The sequence below is a fragment of the Mesocricetus auratus genome, unplaced genomic scaffold (genome assembly GCF_017639785.1).
Source record: "Mesocricetus auratus isolate SY011 unplaced genomic scaffold, BCM_Maur_2.0 Super-Scaffold_100011, whole genome shotgun sequence".
NCBI lineage: Eukaryota > Metazoa > Chordata > Mammalia > Rodentia > Cricetidae > Mesocricetus > Mesocricetus auratus.
In genome coordinates, this window is record NW_024429195.1 from 53,311,781 (window position 1) to 53,331,310 (window position 19,530).

Below are 19,530 nucleotides of genomic sequence, written 5' to 3' on the forward strand. Positions count from 1 at the left end.
GCTGAAGAACCAGGCAAGTGTCAGGGATATCCCTGAATGGAGGTTTAGTACAGAGGACATCGTGCTGTGAAGTTGAAGCCTGGATGGCCCTGGAGAACCCAAGACATTAGACATGCCAGAATCATGGGATACCTGCTGATGAGATCAGCTAACAGAGAGTGGAACCAGCCCAAGAGGAAGAAGTGTGTTGAAGTAAACAGAGCTGAATGGAGTTGGCAATCAGAAGAGTGCTTTGGCATCAGACATGGAGATGTAGAGTTAGGAGTTTGCCCAGCTGGTTTTCATTCTTCCTTCGGTTCAGTTTTTCCTCACTATGCTCCCTTCCCTGCATTTGGGAACAGTAATGTATATCCTGTGATGATATATGTTGGAAGTATGTGATCTGTTTTTTATTTTGATTTTTATATGTGATTACAGTTAAGAGATTGCATGAATCTCAGAAAAGGCTTTGAACTTTGTACTTTAAAACATTGTTGAAGAAAAAAAAACATTGTTGAAGGCAGGTGTTGGTGGTGCATGCCTTTAATCACAGCACTCGGGAGGCAGAGGCAGGAGGATCTCTGTGAGTTCGAGGCCAGTCTGGTCTACAGAGCAAGTTCCAGGACAGCCTCCAAAACAGTACAGAGAAACCCTGTCTCGAAAAACCAAAAAACAATTGTGGAGACTGTAAAAGATTATGGGAACTTTCAAAGTTGGAGTAAATGTATTTTGCACTATGATATCCTTACAAGCTTATGGGGGCCAGGTAATAGGATATAGGAGTTTGACTGCAATTAGCCTTTCATAAAAAGAAAAGGATGGCCAAAAATAATCCTTAATACTAAAAGAAATAATTAAGAAAATTCCTTACAAGCCTGCTTACAACCCATTCATATGGAGGCATTTTCTTGATTGACATAAAACTGTTCAGTACAAGGCATGATGCATACACATGGTGAACAGACATACCTTCACAGAAAACACCCTTGCACAAAAATTTTAAAATAGTAAAATTTTAGAATTTCTTGTGTGTGTGTGTGTGTGTGTGTGTGTGTGTGTGTGTGTGTGTTTATTTGCACATAGACATGTGGGGAGCAGTTCTCATGTGAACTTCAGACAGCAACTTGCAGGAGTCCACTCTCCCTTCCATCATGTGTATCCTAGGTTTCAACTCAGGTCTCCAGGTTTGGGAGGAGACAGCTGTCCCTCTGAGCCATCTTGCTTGCCCCTCCCTGTTGTCTGACTGTGGAGTTTTTAAGACCCTTGGAAGCTCTGAGATGGGGGAGCTGTTGCAATTTTTTAAATGCCACAGAGAAGTCATGCTATACAACAGGATTCTTATTGGAAGAGGAGAGAAAAGGAGCAGAAAATGGGGCAGAGGGGCGCAGAGACTGGTCCCTAGAAACAAGAGTGGTAGAAGAGAAAGAGAGAGGGGGAAGAAAGGAGGGAGCAAGAAGCAGAGAAGGGGAGAGTAGAGAGAAGAAGAAGAAGAAGAAGAAGAAGAGAGAGAGAGAGAGAGAGAGAGAGAGAGAGAGAGAGAGAGAGAGAGAGAGAGAGAGAGAGAGAGAGAGAGAGAGAGAAGGTGGGCAGGGCCCTTTGAAAAGGGAACATAGTGAATGTGCACAGAAGGTATTCTTAGTGACTGCAGCTGAGGGCTTCTCCTGTCAGAACCCCAAGGGCAGGCCAGTACAGATGCCTGAATACTAACAGAAGCTGCTGGTGATTTTAAAAGACTGCCATTGCCTAACCAGTCAGTGGAAAGCAGAGTTCATTAGCAAGTGCTCTGAGTCAAAATGAGACAGAATTGCTGAGTGCATTCTAGGTTAGCAAACCACATGCAGAGATCTCTTTGTATTGGTCTAATGGTTAAATTGGGAGATGGTGGAAAACACAGCCTGGAGCATCCCCAAAATGAAAAAGGAAATCACAATCCTAGACCCAGCAAAGGACTTGAGAAGTAGGAATGTGTGGAGGATGATGTTGGGCTAGAACAGACTCTAAAGACAGAAGTGTTTCACTTTGAGAAGGGCCTGTTGGTCAGCTACCCAAGAAAAATCCAGGTGGTTATATGTAGATTAGGTTATAGGCACAGGCTAAGTGTAGGTGATGATGTAGGCAATGGTATGTAAGTGTGTACATAGTAGTGATGAGTAGGTGAGAATGTAGACAGAGGTTGTGTGTAGATGAGGATGTAAACAAAGGCTATGTGGAGGTGAGGATGTCGGCACAGGCTAAGTGTCTATGAGGATGTAGGCACAGGTTATATGTAAATGAGGATATAGGTGCTGGCTATATGTAGGTGAGGGTGCAGTTGCTGGTTAAGTGAGAATGTAGAGCCTATTAAGAGTGTGATGTTGATTTCTTCCAAAATAGAAACAGTTTTCTCCCATAGACACCAATTGAGAGAAAAGAAAGACAAAGAATGAAATGAAAATCATTTAATGTCTTTTTGTAGTTTTCCACAATGCACTTAGTGTTGCTGAATCGAGCTTCTCTGTCTCAGAGTCGGTTCCTATGCATGAAGCTACTATAAGAAAGTTAAGAGCTAACACAGTCATTAATCTGTCATGACCATCTCATGGTCTGAAAGAGGCATGGGAACATTCTATCAAGGGTTAAAGCAGACTTTGACATGAACTGAAAATTTACTTTTAAGCAGTATAATTGGGACAACTCTTAAGAACATAGTTTATGAAGGTCACATATTCATGACAAGTTTCTGAGCTGAGGGGTCTCAGTTCTATCCACTCAGAATTCTGTTTCCTTACAAACACAAATCACCCTACACAGTGGCTGTTGTAACAGCCTGGGAGCTGAGCTCACACACAAGGCCTGGGATCTCACACAGCTGCCATTTTACCCATGATCTACATCCTTCTGTAAATATCTGTTGTATGCCTATCCAACCAGGGAGAGATGGAGATTAATTCAGATGAAACTGAATGTGAATTACATCATAGGTGAAGAACTGATGGATAGAGATGTGTGTGACGGTCAAAGTGCTGGACCACTGTCACCAGCATCTGCTGCCTTGGGTAACCAAAAAATGATGGCTTTGTTTAGAACAATGAAGCCATTAGTCAGCATGAAGCCTCTTAGGAAACATTTTGCCTCTGATTCTGTTTAAATCCTGCTTGAATGAAGGGGAATCCAAGGAAGTGTGACTTTTCCCATTTCTACTTTTATAGGGAGAAAGAGACAGAACAAGCTGAAATGGAAATGCATAGCATTAGACTCCGCAGTTCTTAACATACTGGGTGAGATCTTGGTTTTGACAGTGGGCTCTCCATGCCACCCTGAGGAGGAAAGTGAGACAGGATAGAAATTATTAAAATTGTCTCCTCTGTCACACACATACTCAAACATTTGTAGGGAAACACTTTAACAGTGATACTAATGGAGATTGGTTCCTGGGCCAAGATCTCCTGGGAAACACAGGCTATAGCATCACCCAGAAACTGCTACTGACAGGTGGAACTCTGTCTACATGACTGACTGTGTGATCCTCTCCAAACACCAAGCAGAGTACAGCATGGTCAGTGTCAATGTGACATCACATGCACACGACAGTTGACTGATTCTACAAATAGTCTGGTGGCCTGACAAGGAAGGAGTCATGAGTGGGGATTCTCACACTCTGGAAAAATTCCTAAGAATAATGACGCAGTGAAAGGCCCAGCTGAACCTGCAGAGCTCAGAAGGATCCTTGGGCCTTAGAAAGACTCATTCACGGAATACATCAGCACAACCAGCAGTTTCCCCTTCCCTAGCTCCAACATACCATGCTCTAATGCCTTGTGGATCCCTCACAACCCTCTTTGCACATTGTATGGCTTGAGTGATGTCATCCTGGAGCAAAGCTGAAAGACAGGGGTGAGGAATGACAAGGACTGTTATAAAACCCACTTTTGCTTCAAATCCAGCCAGCTTTCTTCTGTGATACTGAGCAGTGAACACAAAAAATCATTTTCCAAGTGCCCAGGCCTCTGTGATTATTGGAGACAGCCTGTCTTGATTCTATCCAGTTGACATGATGTAAGCCATTTTATTTCTCATTTGTAGAGTCCCTGGGGGTTGGGATATATTGAGTGTTCTTAGGATTCCAGTTCTGATACCAAGTAAAAACTCACCGAAGTGATGAGAGCCACTGGAGGCTGTGGAACCCTCAGCTACCATAACAGTAGGTCCTCTTTGTTCTCACACTGGAAACAGAACACACTGGAACTGTCACCTGGGTCTATTAGTGAAAATGTATACTAAAGAAAAACAGGGACTGGACAGATGGCTCAGTGGCTAAGAGCACTGGATGCTCTTCCAGAGGACCTGATTCCTAGCACCCATGTGAGAGTTATCAACTGTCTGTAACTCCAGCTCTAGGACTTGAAGTCCTCTTTTGACTTCCACAGATCCCACGCACACATGTGGTATACAGTCTAATATGCAGGCAAAACACCACACACACACACACACACAAAGATAAATGGATACTGTAAGAAAGAGAGCAATGTAGAAGCCCATGTGACTAGAGCTCTCCTGACTATTTGTAACCAGGAAAAGAAAAGGAGCCAGGTCTTTGAGCCTCAAGAGTTGGGGCTGGAGAGATGGCTCAGGGTTAAGAGCACTGGCTGCTCATCCAGAATCCTGAGGTCAATTCCCAGCAACTACATGGTAGTTCAAAACCATCTACAATAAAGTCTGGTGCCCTCATCTGGCATGAAGGAAGAATACTGTATACATAATAAGTAAATAAACCTTAAAGAAAGAAATGACTCAAGACTTAATAGTGGTGTTTTCAACATACAGAACATTGGTCCTGCAATTTTATTCACTCTTTCACGTGAGAATTCAGGCCAGTGCTTGTTACTATGAATGTGGTTTCTAGTAATAACCGTATCATAAGGCTATGTAAGCATAATTTAATTTGTGTAAAAATGTAAAGTCTGTGCATTTTTATGTGAGTACACATGTGCATGATGTAACTTTACATGGACATACAGCACAGATTTACAGACTAGAAGAGCAATGTCCAAAGGTTCCCAGTTCCATCAACTCTCTGAGCACTCAACAGGGAGTGATGTTCCTCTTCCCTGTAGTTCTACTGCCTTCCAGTGACTGTAAGTGAGTGTGCAAAATGCCTTACACACAGGCCAAGTGGGCTACAAAGAATGTTCCACAATCTCTTTTCTCCTGAAAATTGTAACAACCAAGTATAACAGAATAGAAATTGATAGCCCACTGTTTAGACTGCTTGACTAAAATGTACCAAGTATTGGGTTCAATTGCCACACTGGAGAAATAGAGCAATATATGGCAATTTGATTCATACACTAGAACACATTACTTCCTTCCTTGTATGAGTTTAAGTTCTACCGTCTCAGGACTCAATCATGATAGGAATGTTGTTTGTTTTTTTGTTAAAAATAAATCTCATCTTAAATAAATAAATGTGTATTATTTTGTTAGATGAGATAATATTTATGAATGAGATTGTTTGGACATGAAAACTAAAGAGTTTAAACTCAAAATTTGGTATTATAATTCATTCTAAATCTCTCAACACAAAGAATGCATCAATATATGAACATGGAAGCCACTTGGACAAAATGCCAGAACGTCCTGGTACCATGTATTATAGCAATATCTTCACTTGTATGTTAGAAATCTTTATAATAAAATTCATTCAGTCAAAAATGACGTTGCAAAAATATCCCTAACTACCACTAAGTAAAGAAATAGAGTGGAAAATTCAGGACAAACACCAAGAAGGTGACTTAACAATTAATTAGTACACATCACAGAAATTTTATGTGTTGTAAAAAGATAATATTTTTTAAAATACTTAATTTTAATTATGCATCCATATATGGGTGAGTGCATCATGAGTGTGGGTTTGAAAAATGTAATAACAGCTCTCTATTTTTAATTTTCTATTGTTTTAACATGTCTGCGTCTGTGTGTCATGGTTTGTGCACCAGTAAACCTGTACATGTGTTTTTGTGTATGTAGAAGTCAGAAGACAGCCCCAGGAGCTGTTCCCTAGAAGAAGTCCACATTGATTCTGCTACAGGGTCTTCCATTGGAACTGGCTTACAGATTAGGCTATGCTGGTTGACCAGTTAGCCCAGTGGATCTAACTGTGTCAGATTCCTCAGTGCATGTCTTACAAATACATGCCACCAAACTCAGCTTTTATGTAGGTACTAAGGGTCAAACTTTGGTTTTAGGGGATGTTTTGTCTGAGCTATCTTCCCAGGCTCTGTTTATACTGTTTATTCATTGAGTGAATTCTGGAGATAGACAAAGAGTCCTCTGATTGGCAGGCAGGTCTTCCCCCAGACTATACCCTAAGCCTAATGCCCTCCTTGGCTAATTTTGATGTAAATGGCGATGACTTTCTAGCAATCAAGACAGTCTCCCCAGGTTCCTGGTGCTTCCTTCAGTGTTCTGTCTCCTGCACAGAATCTCTGCTTTTGCACATAGGAGTAGATGGGTTGTTTGCTGTCCCTCCAAACCTCCCTTGTCTTACCGCTGCAGGGTATCCCACAGGCATTCACTGCTCTCGGTGTTTTGCCATCATTACACCAGTATTTGCTGTTGATCTGAAATATCCCATAGTCGTTGCTTCTCGAACCAGGGTTGTAGTTTGTGGCTTGTGTGTTAAAGCCACTCTCATGTTGAGCCAAACATACCCCTGAAAATAAAAAAATCTTCATCAATAAGCCACAAGAGAAAATGATGTACACTGAATATCAAAATTAACTCTTTCATTTTGCTGTATTTTATAAGTGATTTACTTTACATATACAAATATATGATTTAATTATAAAGTAAGCTACCACTAGCTCAGGTCAGGTCTGGCTCTGTTACTCAAGGTAGTCCCTGGTCTCAAGAAATCCTAGTGTCTCTACCTTTCAAGTAGGTAGAACTTCTGTATGCATATAGCAAGTGATATTTTTCAAGTTCCCCAAAGTGGATGTCTTTTAGGACCAATAAATTTGAACATACATCCATCCATCCCTCTAGCCATGCACAAAAATCATTTACATTCAGATTCAGTAGACCATAATTGAGAAGAAAGCAGTGGTAATAGAACTCCTTTGCCCCATATATGAAGAACAAAAATTTGAAAATTTTTCTCTGTATTATCTATACCATGGTACAAGAGATGAAGACAGATACCAGTTACTCCAGGCTCTCAGAACTCAAGTTCTTACTGAGTGTGTCCTCCCATCTTTTCTCAGACCCCTGCAGACTATTGAGTCTGTAGCAACTGGAAAACCCATTGACACTCCAAGAGTACCCCATGGCATTGGAGGGGACATCTGTGCCTTAGCCTGGCACAGATGCCCCCTTCCATGCCCTCACCCCAATATCTCTGAGGAAGAAGACAAAACACTGACGTTTTTAATCAAACCAAATCAAACACACAGGAAACTTAGATGCTTATTAACTCTAGCTCCCTGTGTGCTCACTCATTGCTCCTTGTACCTGCTCTGCAGGGAGTACTCATCTGGAGGGATCAAGAGGAGACTTACAGTTTGCCAGTCTGATTCCCAGGTAGCCATCCATTCCATGAATTTTCAGAGTTCTGGCAAACTCACAGCGTTCATAGACCATGGCCTGGACAGTCACAGACAGCAAGAGTAACCCCAGAGTGAGGAGAGCCTTCATGTTGTCAGGAATCAGCTCAGCAGCTGCCTGGAGCAGCCAGGCTATGGTATTTAAGCATCCTTTAACTCCTGTCATCCTTTAATGGTGTGAGGAATTGACCCTTTGAACTGTGTGCAAAGCACAGAGTTCTTATTGATCCACAAACTTTAAAATCATTTTCTCCCAGTGTTTCAATAAGGATGTTCTGGTCAGTAGAGAACGATGAAATGAGATTGTTAAAGGACTTGGCTCACAAGAACCTTAAAACGGAGACCTCATTTTATCTGGATTACGACCAATATAAAGAAAAATAAAGTGGTTGTGCTTTACTACTTAAAATAAGGTGCAACTATAAATCAACAGTCTTTTAAAATTGAATTTTTTGTATGCATTTACTGTTTTGAATTGTATTTTTCACTTAAAATTATCTTACATAGACCATCCCACAAAATGAATCTCTTAGTAATTATCGCCATATGTCTTTGCTTAGTCCTTTCCTTTTCTAGACTCCCTTGATAGTATTATAAACTGTGTATTGTTGCAAACAAGTGGTCTGCTCTTCTTCAGAGACAATGTCTCACTGTGCAATCCTGGTTGGTCTTTTATGTTACTTATTTTACTCCTTTCCTAGCATAAGTGAGGAAATAGAAGATCAATATACTGGTCATCACTTGACATGAGAAAAAGACTTTAAAACCCTGCATTGCTTTCTGGTCCACACCAGAGTAACATGTCAAACCAGTGCTGTGTGTATCAAGTCTTTCTTGTGGACTTCCTTTGGCCAGGCAGGCACCAAATAATGACACAGACTTACATGGTCCTTGGCATAGGCTTATTACCAATTAGATCTCGCAACTTAAATTAACCTGTTGCTATTGGTCTACCTTCTGCCACATGGCTCTTTAACTCCTCTGTATGTCTAACTTCCTCTGTGTCTTCATGGCTTCTCATGCCACACCAGATACTAACTCTGAGTTCCTCTCTCTGCCTGGAAGTCTCACCTATTCTCTCCTGCCTAGCTATTGAGCATTCAGCTTTTTATTAAAACAATCAGTTGCATTAAAAAAGTGAGACAAAACAGTCACATATTCATTCAGTGAAAAAAAAATCCCAAACAGCCATGGACCAAGTTGGGATCTTCTTTGGTCATTTTCATAACTGGGTGAAGCAGAGTCACACGAAAGTTATGGGAGACAGCATAGTTATCTTGTACTCAGGGAAAGGGCTTCATCCTGATACAGCGATAGAAGTAATAATGAACTTGGATTCATTGTGTTCTCAATGGTAGAACTTCAGGAAATCCATCAGCATGCTTCTTACCCAGGCCAGTGTGAGGAGATAAGGGACAGCCTTCCCTATCAGAGCTGAGGCCTCAGGCCGGGCGGTGGTGGCGCACGCCTTTAATCCCAGCACTCGGAGGCAGAGGCAGGCAGATCTCTGTGAGTTCGAGGCTGGGCTGGACCAATAGCCTCCAAAACAATACAGAGAAACCCTGTCTCGAAGAAAAAAAAACAAAAAAACAAACAAACAAAAAAAAACAGAGCTGAGGCCTCCTTGTTTTTGTGGTAGTTTTCAAGACCCGTACAACAGTCAAGAATCCAAGGTAGTGTCTATCATCTCCATTTTGGATGGGAATCCAGGTAATGGTTTGAAAGGAAATGGTCCCCAGAAAGTGTGGCATTATAGGGAGGTTTGACTTTGTTAGAGGAAGTGTGTCACTGTGGGGGTGGGATTTGAAGTCTTCTATATTCAAGCTATTCCCAGTGAGACAGTCTACTTCTTGTTGCCTGCATATCAAGAAGTAGTCAGCCCTATATCAGCCTGCATGCTACCATACCTCCTGCCATGATGATAATGGACTGAACCCCTGAAAATACAAGCCACCCCAAATAAAAGTGTTTCTATTGTGATTGCTGCCATGGCCATGGTGTCTCTTCACAGGAATTGAAAACCTAAGACAACCTATAAATCAATATTATAAGTATAAATAATGCATATGTGAACAACTTTCCTAATATCTTTTACACATGGTCTTTTCTTCCTCCCTCCCAACTTTTTTCCATGTTAGAGCATAAAAGGTCACTAGAAAGCAATGGGACTTTAAAAATTAAATGGACCCAACAAACATATCCAACTGAGTGTTGTCTTCAGATGTCATCAGCTCAGGAAGCTGTGTACATTCTTGCACACAACAACACAGAACCGCACAACAGCACACCCCAGGGTCAGCTTAGGAAGAGAGCTACCAAGTCAGACATAATGTCAAATTTATTGTCAACTCTATTACCAAAAATGCGTGTTCTGCTCTAATTGACCTTACAGAGTGCCAGTTGTGTCTCCAAAGCATTCCTTGAACAGCCTATTCAAAATCAAGGACAATGCCACTATTTTCAGATTAATTTTGATTCTTTAATAATGTTCACTATGATGGATTTGTGAAACTCAAAATGACAAAAACCAGATAAAGGTCATTAGCTGTCTCCTCTGTGCCCTTCTTCACCTAGGGCATAGAACAAACAGTTGTTATCTGTACAGCTTCATGCATTCCATTCACTAAACCGATCATTCATTATAAACCTTTGAACAGTTATGATCTTGTACTCTCTTGGGGATTAAATAGGCAAATATTGACTCAGCGTCCAGAGCCAAACCACTATCAATAATCCAGTGTGACTACTTCAAAGGTCGGAGGTGGCTCTGATCTCTAAAGTTATTTCTGCTGGTGAAGGAGTTAGAGGAAGTGACAAATTTCAATTATAGTTTTTGTCTCATGATATAGTGAGAAAGCTACTTAAAAAAAGAAGAGGAAAAAAAGAAGAGGAAGGACACATAATTTGTGGCAGAGATTTCACTCTCCTTTTGTAGAAAATATGCATTTTGCCATGTTTTTAGGCTGTTAAGAGATCTCAGAAAATTTTATTATGTTATAATGGAAAAGAATGTACAATAGATTCCTAATTAATAATTTATTCATTTTGTTTCCAAGAATGAAGGAATTAATCATGGTGAGTGTTGTGAACTTTAGGAAGTTGACTGTGGGTCTGTAAGATATTTGACTGTGCCCCTACAATGGAAACCAACTTCAAAGGTCAAAGCTATGTACAGTGCACCATATCTGTAGAATGTATTTGGAAGCTGTGTTTGAACAAATACACTGGACATGAGGCACCAGCTCTTCTGATTTAAATAAAAATATGTGAAAAAGAGAGTAACAATGAAAAAGAGTGAGAGATGTAACCCATAAATGAAGAACAGGAATTTAAGATGTGGAGAAATAAATCCCCAAGTGCCCACAAAAAGAGAAACCAAGGAAAGGCAGTCTGGAGCTTGCCCTACAACCTGGGAAACACTAAGAGAATATGGAGGCCTCACTGCCTGGCAGCCCACAGACACCGGGACAGGTTAGAAGACTATCTAAGAGACATTCAATGCTGCACTCTTCTTTCCCAGGAGGGAGAAGCCCCAGAGGAAGAACTTCCTGCTTGGCACAAAGCTCAAAAGTTAGAACCCGCACACCATTAAAGGATGATGGGACTTAAAGGATGCTTAAATGCTGAGACCTTATTTTTAACAAGAAGCAAACAAGACTCATATCAGAATTGAGGTCTTGGATGCAAGAACTTGAACTCAAACCATGATGGCAATAATAAGTAATTTTTAGTGCATGTTGTATCTTTCCATTGTGGCAATTGAATCCAACACTTGGTACATTTCAGTCAAGAAGTATAACCAATGAACTATTAATTCCTACTCTGTTACACTTGGTTGTTACAATTTTCAGGAATAGGGAGATTGTGTAGCATTTCTTGCAGCCCACTTGGCCTATGTGTAAGGCATTTTGCACACTCACCTACAGTCACTGGAAAGCAGTAGAGTTACAAGGAAGAGGAACATCCTCAGCTGTTCAGATCAGCTGTCTCTGCTGGTTTTGCCAGTCCGTTCTTTGCCAATTTGCTCACCACTCCTCTCTCTCTTTCTGTCACTGGGTTCCATGGGTTCAGTTCAGTGTTTAACTGTGGGTGTTTGCCTCTGCTTCCATCAGCCACTGGATGAAGGGTCTAGGATGGCATATAGGGTAGACGTCAAGTTCATTATCAGGAATGCACATTTAAGGTGGTCTCTCCACTATTGCTTAGCTTGCCAATTGGTGTCATCCCTTTAGATCACTAGAGGTCTCACTGGTGCCAGATTTGTCTTCTAACCTATGACTCCCTCTATTATGGTATTTGTCATCCTGTTCTCCCCTTATTCTACACCTGACTCAACCTTCATGTTCCCCCATGACCTCCACTCTCTTCCTCTTCTCCCCATCTCTTCTTCCCAGCTCCCACTCCCCCACACACACCTCGCAGTGTTGCCAATCTGTTCAGAAGATCTTGAGTCATTCCTCTTCTCTGGGTTACCATGCATATCTGTCTTAGGTTCTTTCCTGTTTTCCAGACACTGTCAGTGGAAGTGCAGTCTGGCACTATCCTGATCCATGTCTAAAATCCATATATAAGTGGCTGTATGAGTTGGCACTCCCACCAGCAGTGGAGTAGTGTTCCCCTCTCTCCACATACTCTCCAGCATAAATTGTCTTCAGTGTTTTTCATTTTAGCCATTCTGACAGAAGTAAGATGGTATCTCAGAGTTGTTTTGATTTGCATTTCCCTGATGGCTAAGGATGTTGAGCACTTTCTCAAGTGTCTCTCAGCCATTTTAGACTCCTCTATTGAGAATTCTCTATTTAGTTCTGTAGCTCACTTTTTAATTGGATCCTTTGGTGTTTTGGAGACTTGCTTCTTGAGTTCTTTGTAAATTTTAGAGATCAGCCCTCTGTCAGATGTGGGGTTAGTGAATAACTTTTCCCATTCTGTGGGCTGCCTTTTTGTCTTGTTGACTGTGTCCTTTGCCTTACAGAAGCTTCTTAGTTTCAGGAGGTCCCATTTGTTAATTGTCGATCTCAGTGTTTGTGCTACTGGTGTTATGTTCAGGAAGTGGTCTCCTGTGCCAATTTGTTCAAGGGTACCTCCCACTTTCTCTTCTAAGAGGTTTGGTGTGGCTGGATTTATGTTGAGGTCTTTGATCCATTTGGACTTAAGTTTTGTGCAAGGTGATAGACATAGATCTATCTGCAGTCTTCTGCATGCCAATACCCAGTTATGCCAGCACCATTTGTTGAAGATGCTTTCTTTTTAACATTGTATAATTTTAGCTTCTTTCTCAAAAATCAAGTGTTCATAGGTGTGTGGGTTAAAATCAGGGTTTTCAACTCGGTTCCATTGGTCTACCTGCCTATTTTTGTGCCAATACCAAGCTGTTTCAGGGCTATAGCTCTAAAATAGAGCTTGAATTCAGGTATGGTGATGCCTCCTGAAGTTCCTTTATTGTATACGGTTGTTTTGGCTATCCTGAGTCTTTTGTTTTTCCGTATAAAGTTGATTATTGTTCTTTCAAGGTCTGTGAAGAATTGTGCCGGAATTTTGATAGGGATTGCATTGAATCTGTAGACTGCTTTTGGCAAGATTGCCGTTTTTATTATGTCGATCCTACTAATCCAAGAGCATGGGAGATCTTTCCATTTTCTGGTATCCTCTTTGATTTCTTTCTTTAGAGACTCAATGTTCTTGATATACAGGTCTTTCACTTCTTTGGTTAGCATTATCCCCAGATATTTGATGCTGTTTATGGCTATTGTAAAGGGTGAGGCTTCTCTGATTTCTTTTTCAGCCACTTTATCATCTGTATATAATAGGGCCACTGTTTTTTTTGTTAGTTAACCTTGTATCCTGCCACTTTGCTGAAGGTGTTTACCAGCTCTAGGAGTTCCCTTGCGGAGTTTTTCGGGTCACTTATGTAAGCTATCATATCATCTGCAAATAGTGAAAGTTTGACTTCTTCTTTTCCTATTGTATCCTCTTGATCTCCTTTCGTTGTCTTATTGCTCTAGCTAGAACTTCAAGTACAATATTGAAGAGATATGGAGAGAGTGGACAGCCTTGTCTTGTTCCTGATTTTAGAGGAATTGCTTTGAGTTTCTCTCCATTTAGTTTGATGTTAGCTGTTGGTTTACTGTATATTACTTTTATTATGTTCAGATATGTTCCTGTTATCCCTGATCTCTCTAGGACCTTTATCATGAAGGGGTGCTGGATTTTGTCAAAGACTTTTTCAGCATCTAGTGAGATGATCATGTGGTTTTTCTTTTGCAGTTTGTTTACATGGTGGATTACATTGATAGATTTTCTAATATTGAACCATCCCTGCATTCCTGGGATGAAGCCTACTTGATCATGGTGGATGATTTTTCTGATGTGTTCTTGAATCCAGTTTGCTAGTATTTTATTGAGTATTTTTGAATCAATATTCATGAGGGAAATTGGTCTATAGTTCTCTTTCTTAGTTGTGTCTTTTTGTTTTGTTTTGTTTTGTTTTTTGGTTTTTCGAGACAGGGTTTCTCTGTGGCTTTGGAGGCTGTCCTGGAACTCGCTTGGTAGTCCAGGCTGGTCTCGAACTCACAGAGATCCGCCTGCCTCTGCCTCCCGAGTGCTGGGATTAAAGGCGTGCGCCACTAACGCCCGCTTAGTTGTGTCTTTATGTGGCTTGGGTACCAAGGTAATTGTAGCCTCCTAGAAAGAGTTTGGCAGTGAGCCTCCTGCTTCTATTGTGTGGAATACTTTTAGGAATATTGGAATTAACTCTTCTTTGAATTTCTGGTAGAATTCTGCACTGAAGCCATCTGGGCCTGGTTTTTTTGTTTTGTTTTGTTTTGTTTTTTGGGTTTTTTATTTTTGGTTGGGAGATTTTTGATAACTGCTTCTATTTAATTAGAGGTTATAGGTCTGTTTAGATTGTTTATCTGTTCTTGATTTGCTTTTGGCAAGTGGTATCTACTCAGAAAATTGTCCATTTCCTTAAAATTTTCGAATTTTGTGGAATACAGATTTCCAAAGTATGCCCTGATGATTCTCTGGATTTCCTCAGTGTCCGTTGTTATGTCCCCCTTTTCATTTCTGATTTTGTTAATTAGCATGCTCTCTTTGTGTGTCTTTTAGTTAGTTTGGACAGAAGTTTATCTATTTTGTTGATTTTCTCAAATAACTATCTCTTTGTTTCATTGATTCTTTGTATGGTTTTCCTAGTTTTCTACTTTATTGATTTCAGCCCTCAATTTGATTTTTTCCTGGCGTCTGCTCCTCCTGGGTGAATTTGCTTCTTTTTGTTCTAGAGCATTCAGCTGTGCTACTAATTCTCTAGTGTGACTGTTCTCCAGTTTCTTCATGTGGGCACTCAGTGCTATGAACTTTCCTCTCAGTACTGCTTTCAGAGTGTCCCATAAGTTTTGGTATGCTGTGTCTTCATTCTCATTGAATTCCAGGAAGTCTTTAATTTCTTTTTTTATTTCTTCCTTTACCCAGGGATGGTGCAATTGTGCATTGTTCAATCTCCATGAGTTTGTAGGGTTTCTGCGATTTGTGTTATTGTTGAAATCTAATTTTAATGCATGGTGGTCTGATAAGATACAGGGGATTATTACAATTTTTTGTATCTATGGAGGTTTGCTATGTTTCCTATTATGTGGTCAATTTTACAGAAGGTTCCATGTGGTGCCGAGAAGAAGGTATATCCCTTTGTGTTTGGGTGGAATGTTCTATAGATGTCTGTTAAACCCAGTTGGATCATAACTTCTATAGTTCTTTTGATTCTTTGTTAAGTTTCTGTCTGGAAGTCCTATCTAATGGTGAGAGTGGAGTGTTGAAGTCTCCTACTCGTAGTGTGTGAGATTTTATGTGCGATGTGAGCTTTAGTAATGTTTCTTTCACGAACATGGGTGCCTTTGTATTTGGGACATAGATGTTCAAAATTGAGACTTTATCTTGATGGACTTTTCCTTTGATGAATATGAAATGTCCTTCTTCATCTCTTTTGATTGATTTTAGTTTGAAGTCTAGTTTGTTAGATATTAGGATTGCTACACCCGATTGTTTCTTGGGTCCGTTTGATTGGAAAATCTTTTCCCAACCCTTTACTCTGAGGTAACGTCTGTCTTTGACATTGAGATGTGTTTCTTGTATGCAGAAGAAGGATGGGTTCTGTCTTTGTATCCATTCTGCTAGTCTGTGTCTTTTTATAGGCAAGTTGAGGCCGTTGACATTGAGGACATGACCATTGATTGATGATTCTTATTTGTGCTTGATGTACTGGCAGTGGATTTGTTGTGTGTAGGGTCTTCTCCCTTTTTCTTTTGGTGTTTTGTAAAGTGGGATTATATATTGCCTGTGTCTTTGTGAGTGTAGATATCTTCCTTGGATCTAGGTTTTCCTTCTAGCACTTTCTGTATAGCTGGACTCATGGATACATATAGTTTAAATCTGGCTTTGTCATGGAATATTTTGTTTTCTCCATCTATGGTAATTGAAAGCTTTGCTGGATATAGTAGTCTGGGCTGGCATCCTTGTTCCCTTAGCGTTTGTAGGACATCTGTCCCGGACCTTCTGGTTTTCATAGTTTCCGTTGAGAAGTCAGGTGTAATTCGGATAGGTCTGCCTTTATATGTTACTTGGACTTTTTCTTTAGCTGCTCTTAATATTTTCTCTTTATTCTGTAGGTTTGATGTTTTAATTATTATATGGTGAGGTGACTTCTTTTTCTGGTCCAGCCTATTTGGTGTTCTGTAAGATTCTTGTATTTTCATAGGCATATCCTTCTTTAGGTTAGGGAAGTTTTCTTCTATGATTTTGTTGAATTTGTTTTCTTACGTTTGAGTTGTATTTCTTTGCCTTCTTCTATACCTAATATTCTCAGGCTTGCCTTCTTCACTGTGTCCCATATTTCCTGGATATTTTGTGTTAGGGATTTGTTGGTTTTGAGATTTTCTTTGGCTGATGACTGTATATCCTCTAATGAGTCTTCAACACCTGAGATTCTCTCTCCTATCTCTTGTATTCTATTGGTGATACTTGCATCTGTAGTTCCTAATTGTGTACCCAGCTTTTCTAATTCCAGCATCCCCTCATTCTGTGTTTTCTATATTGTTTCTATTTCAGCTTTCAATCCTTCAACTGTTTGAGTTGTTTCCTTCATGTGTTTGGTTGTTTTTTCTTGGTACTCTTTAGATTCTTTGAGAGATTTGTTTATTTCTTGAATTTTTTGGTTCACCTTTTCCCCCATTTCATGTATTTTTTGGTTTGTTTCTTCTTCTTCTTTTTTTTTTTGGTTTTTCGAGACAGGGTTTCTCTGTATTGTTTTGGAGACTGTCCTGGAACTATCTCTGTAGACCAGCCCGGCCTCGAACTCACAGAGATCCACCTGCCTCTGCCTCCCAAGTGCTGGGATTAAAGGCGTGCGCCACCAACGCCCAGCTTTCTTCTATTTTTTAAGGGATTTCCTCATTTCCTCTTTGAGGATCTCTATCATTTTCATAAAATAATTTTTAAGGTCTGTCTCCTCTGCTTCGTCTATATAGTGCTTTTCAGGTCTTGCTGGTGTTCGTTCCCTAGATTCTGGTGGAGTCATGTTGGTCTTTCTATTGCTGAGTGAGCTCTTATTCTGTCTTCTTCCCATCTCTTCTTCCAATGGGTACAGGTGGGGTCTTTCTGTCTCCACTGGTCTCCTTCTTTCCTGAAGCTGAAGCTGAGGCTATAGCTGAAGCTGGGATCACTGCAAGTTGGGGCCTGGAAGGACTGATGCCTTTCCTATGTGGGCAGGTCCTCTGGATCTCTTTAAGGTTTATTTACTTATTATGTATACAGTATTCTTCCTGCATGCCAGAAGAGGGTACCAGACCTTATTGTAGATGGTTTTGAGCTACCGTGTAGTGGCTGGGAATTGACCTCAGGATTCTGGAAGAGCAGCCAGTGCGATTAACCCTGAGCCATCTCTCCAGCCCCAACTCTTGAGGCTTAAAGACCTGGTTACAAAAGTCAGGAAGAGCTTTATTCACAGGCTTGTGCATTGCTCTCTTTCTTACAGTATCCGTTTATCTTTGTGTGTGGTGTTTTGCCTGCTTATAGGACTGTGCACCACACGTGTGCCTCATACCTGTGAAAGTGAGAGGAGGACTTCATGTCCTGGAACTGGAGTTACAGACAGTTGAGGACTCTCACATGGATGCTGGGAATCAGGTCCTCTGGAAGAGCATCCAGTGCTCATCTCCACTGAGCCATCTGTCCAGCCCCTGTTTTTCTTTGGGATAAATTTTCACTGGTAGACCCAGGTGACAGTTCCAGTGTGTTCTGTTTCCAGTGTGAGAACAAAGAGGACCTTCAGTCATGGTAGCTGAGGGTTCCACAGCCTCCAGTGGCTCTCATCACTTCAGTGGGTTCTTTACTTTGTATCAGAGCTGGAATCCTAAGAACACTCAATATATCCCAACTCCTAGGGATGCTACAAATGAGAAATAAAATGGCTTACACCATGTCAACTGGATAAAATCAAGACAGGCTGTCTCCAATAAACACAGGGGCAACTTGGAAAATAATTTCTTGTGTTCACTGCTCAGTATCACAGAAGAAAGCTGGCTAGAGTTGAATGAAAAACAGTCCTTGTCATTCCTCACCCCTGTCTTTCAGCTTTGCTCCAGGATGACATCACTCAAGCCATACAATGTGCAAAGAGGGTTGTGAGGGATCCACAAGGCATTAGAGCATGGTATGTTGGAGCTAGGGAAGGGGAAACTGCTGGTTGTGTTGATGTATGCAGTGAGTCTTTCTAAGGTCCAAGGTTCCTTCTGAGCTCTGCAGGTTCAGCTGGGCCTTTCACTGCATCATTACTCTTAGGGAATTTCTCCAGAGTGTGAGAATCCCCACTCATGACTCCTTCCTTGTCAGGCCTCCAGACTATTTGTAGAATCAGTCAACTGTCATGTGCATGTGATGTCACATTGACACTGATCACTGTGTGCTCTGCTCGATGTTTGGAGAGGATCACACAGTCATGTAGACAAAACTCCACCAGTCAGTAGCAGTGTCTGGGTGATGCTGTAGCCTGTGTTTCAAACTAGATCTTGGCCAGGAATCAAACCACCATTAGTATCACTGTTACAGTGTTTCCCTCCAAAGGTTTGAGTATGTGTGTGACCAAGGAGACAATTTTTTCTAAATATATATTTTTATTTAAATTAGAAACATGAATGTTTCACATGTCAGTCCCAGCTCCCTCTCCCACCCCTCCTCCCTTGTCCCTCCACCAGCCCTCCCAGCCCCCTACCCAATCCCCACATCATTCCCCAGGGAGGGTGAGACCTCTAAAGTCTGTCATTTCATCCAGGGCAGGACCTAGGCCCTTTCCCATGTGTCCAGGCTGAGAGAGCATCCCTCTATTTGGAATGGGCTCCCAAAGCTCATTCATAAACCATGGTAAACACTAATCTACTACCCAAGGCCACAGTGATTTCTGTGGCCTCCAGAGGAGACAATTTTAACTATTTCTCCTGTGTCTGACTTTCCTGCACAGAGTTTAATGGAAAAGCCACTGTGAAGACCAAGATCTCTTCCAGTATCTTTGGAAATGCAGATTATAACACTGTTTGCTTCTAGTTCAGCTCATTCTGTCTCTGTATTGCCATAGAAGTACAAATGGGAAAGGTCACATGTCCTTGAATTCCCCTTCAGACAAGCAGGATTTAAACAGAAACAGAAGCAAGATGGAGACTGTTTCCTAAGAGGCTTCATGATGACTAATGACTTCATTGTTCTAAGCAAAGCCATCATTTTTCAGTTACCCAAGGCAGCTGATGCTGGTGACAGTGGTCTAGCACTCTGACAAGCACACACATCTCTATCCATCAGTTCTTCACCTATGATGTAATTCACATTCAGTTTCATAAGAATTAATCTCCATTTTTCGCTGGTTTGATAGACATACAACAGATATTTACAGAAGGATGTAGATCATGGGTGAAATGGCAGCTGTGTGAGA

General features: G+C 41.0%; 1 protein-coding gene across 1 annotated transcript; it reads right to left on the reverse strand.

Annotated features, from left to right (window-relative positions):
* Nucleotides 1-2,402: 2,402 nt before the first annotated feature.
* On the reverse strand, nucleotides 2,403-7,675 carry LOC101831692 (lysozyme C-2-like). The gene is made up of 4 exons (XM_040754833.1): nucleotides 7,515-7,675; nucleotides 6,506-6,670; nucleotides 3,761-3,839; nucleotides 2,403-3,275 (listed from the first exon to the last, which is right to left on the reverse strand). The coding sequence occupies exons 1-4, from the start codon at nucleotides 7,648-7,650 to the stop codon at nucleotides 3,209-3,211; spliced, it is 447 nt and encodes a 148-aa protein (XP_040610767.1). The 5' UTR covers nucleotides 7,651-7,675; the 3' UTR covers nucleotides 2,403-3,208.
* Nucleotides 7,676-19,530: the final 11,855 nt, after the last annotated feature.

What these genes read in the sequence shown, in the direction of transcription:
- LOC101831692 (XM_040754833.1), bottom strand. Translation starts at nt 7,650, where the DNA reads ATGAAGGCTCTCCTCACTCTGGGGTTACTCTTGCTGTCTGTGACTGTC. An exon ending in GGGAATCAGACTGGCAAACT is followed by an intron (nt 6,671 to 7,514) that starts GTAAGTCTCCTC and finishes TTTTATTTTCAG; the next exon opens with GGGTATGTTTGGCTCAACAT. An exon ending in CCACAAGGCATTAGAGCATG is followed by an intron (nt 3,276 to 3,760) that starts GTATGTTGGAGC and finishes TTTCCTCCTCAG; the next exon opens with GGTGGCATGGAGAGCCCACT.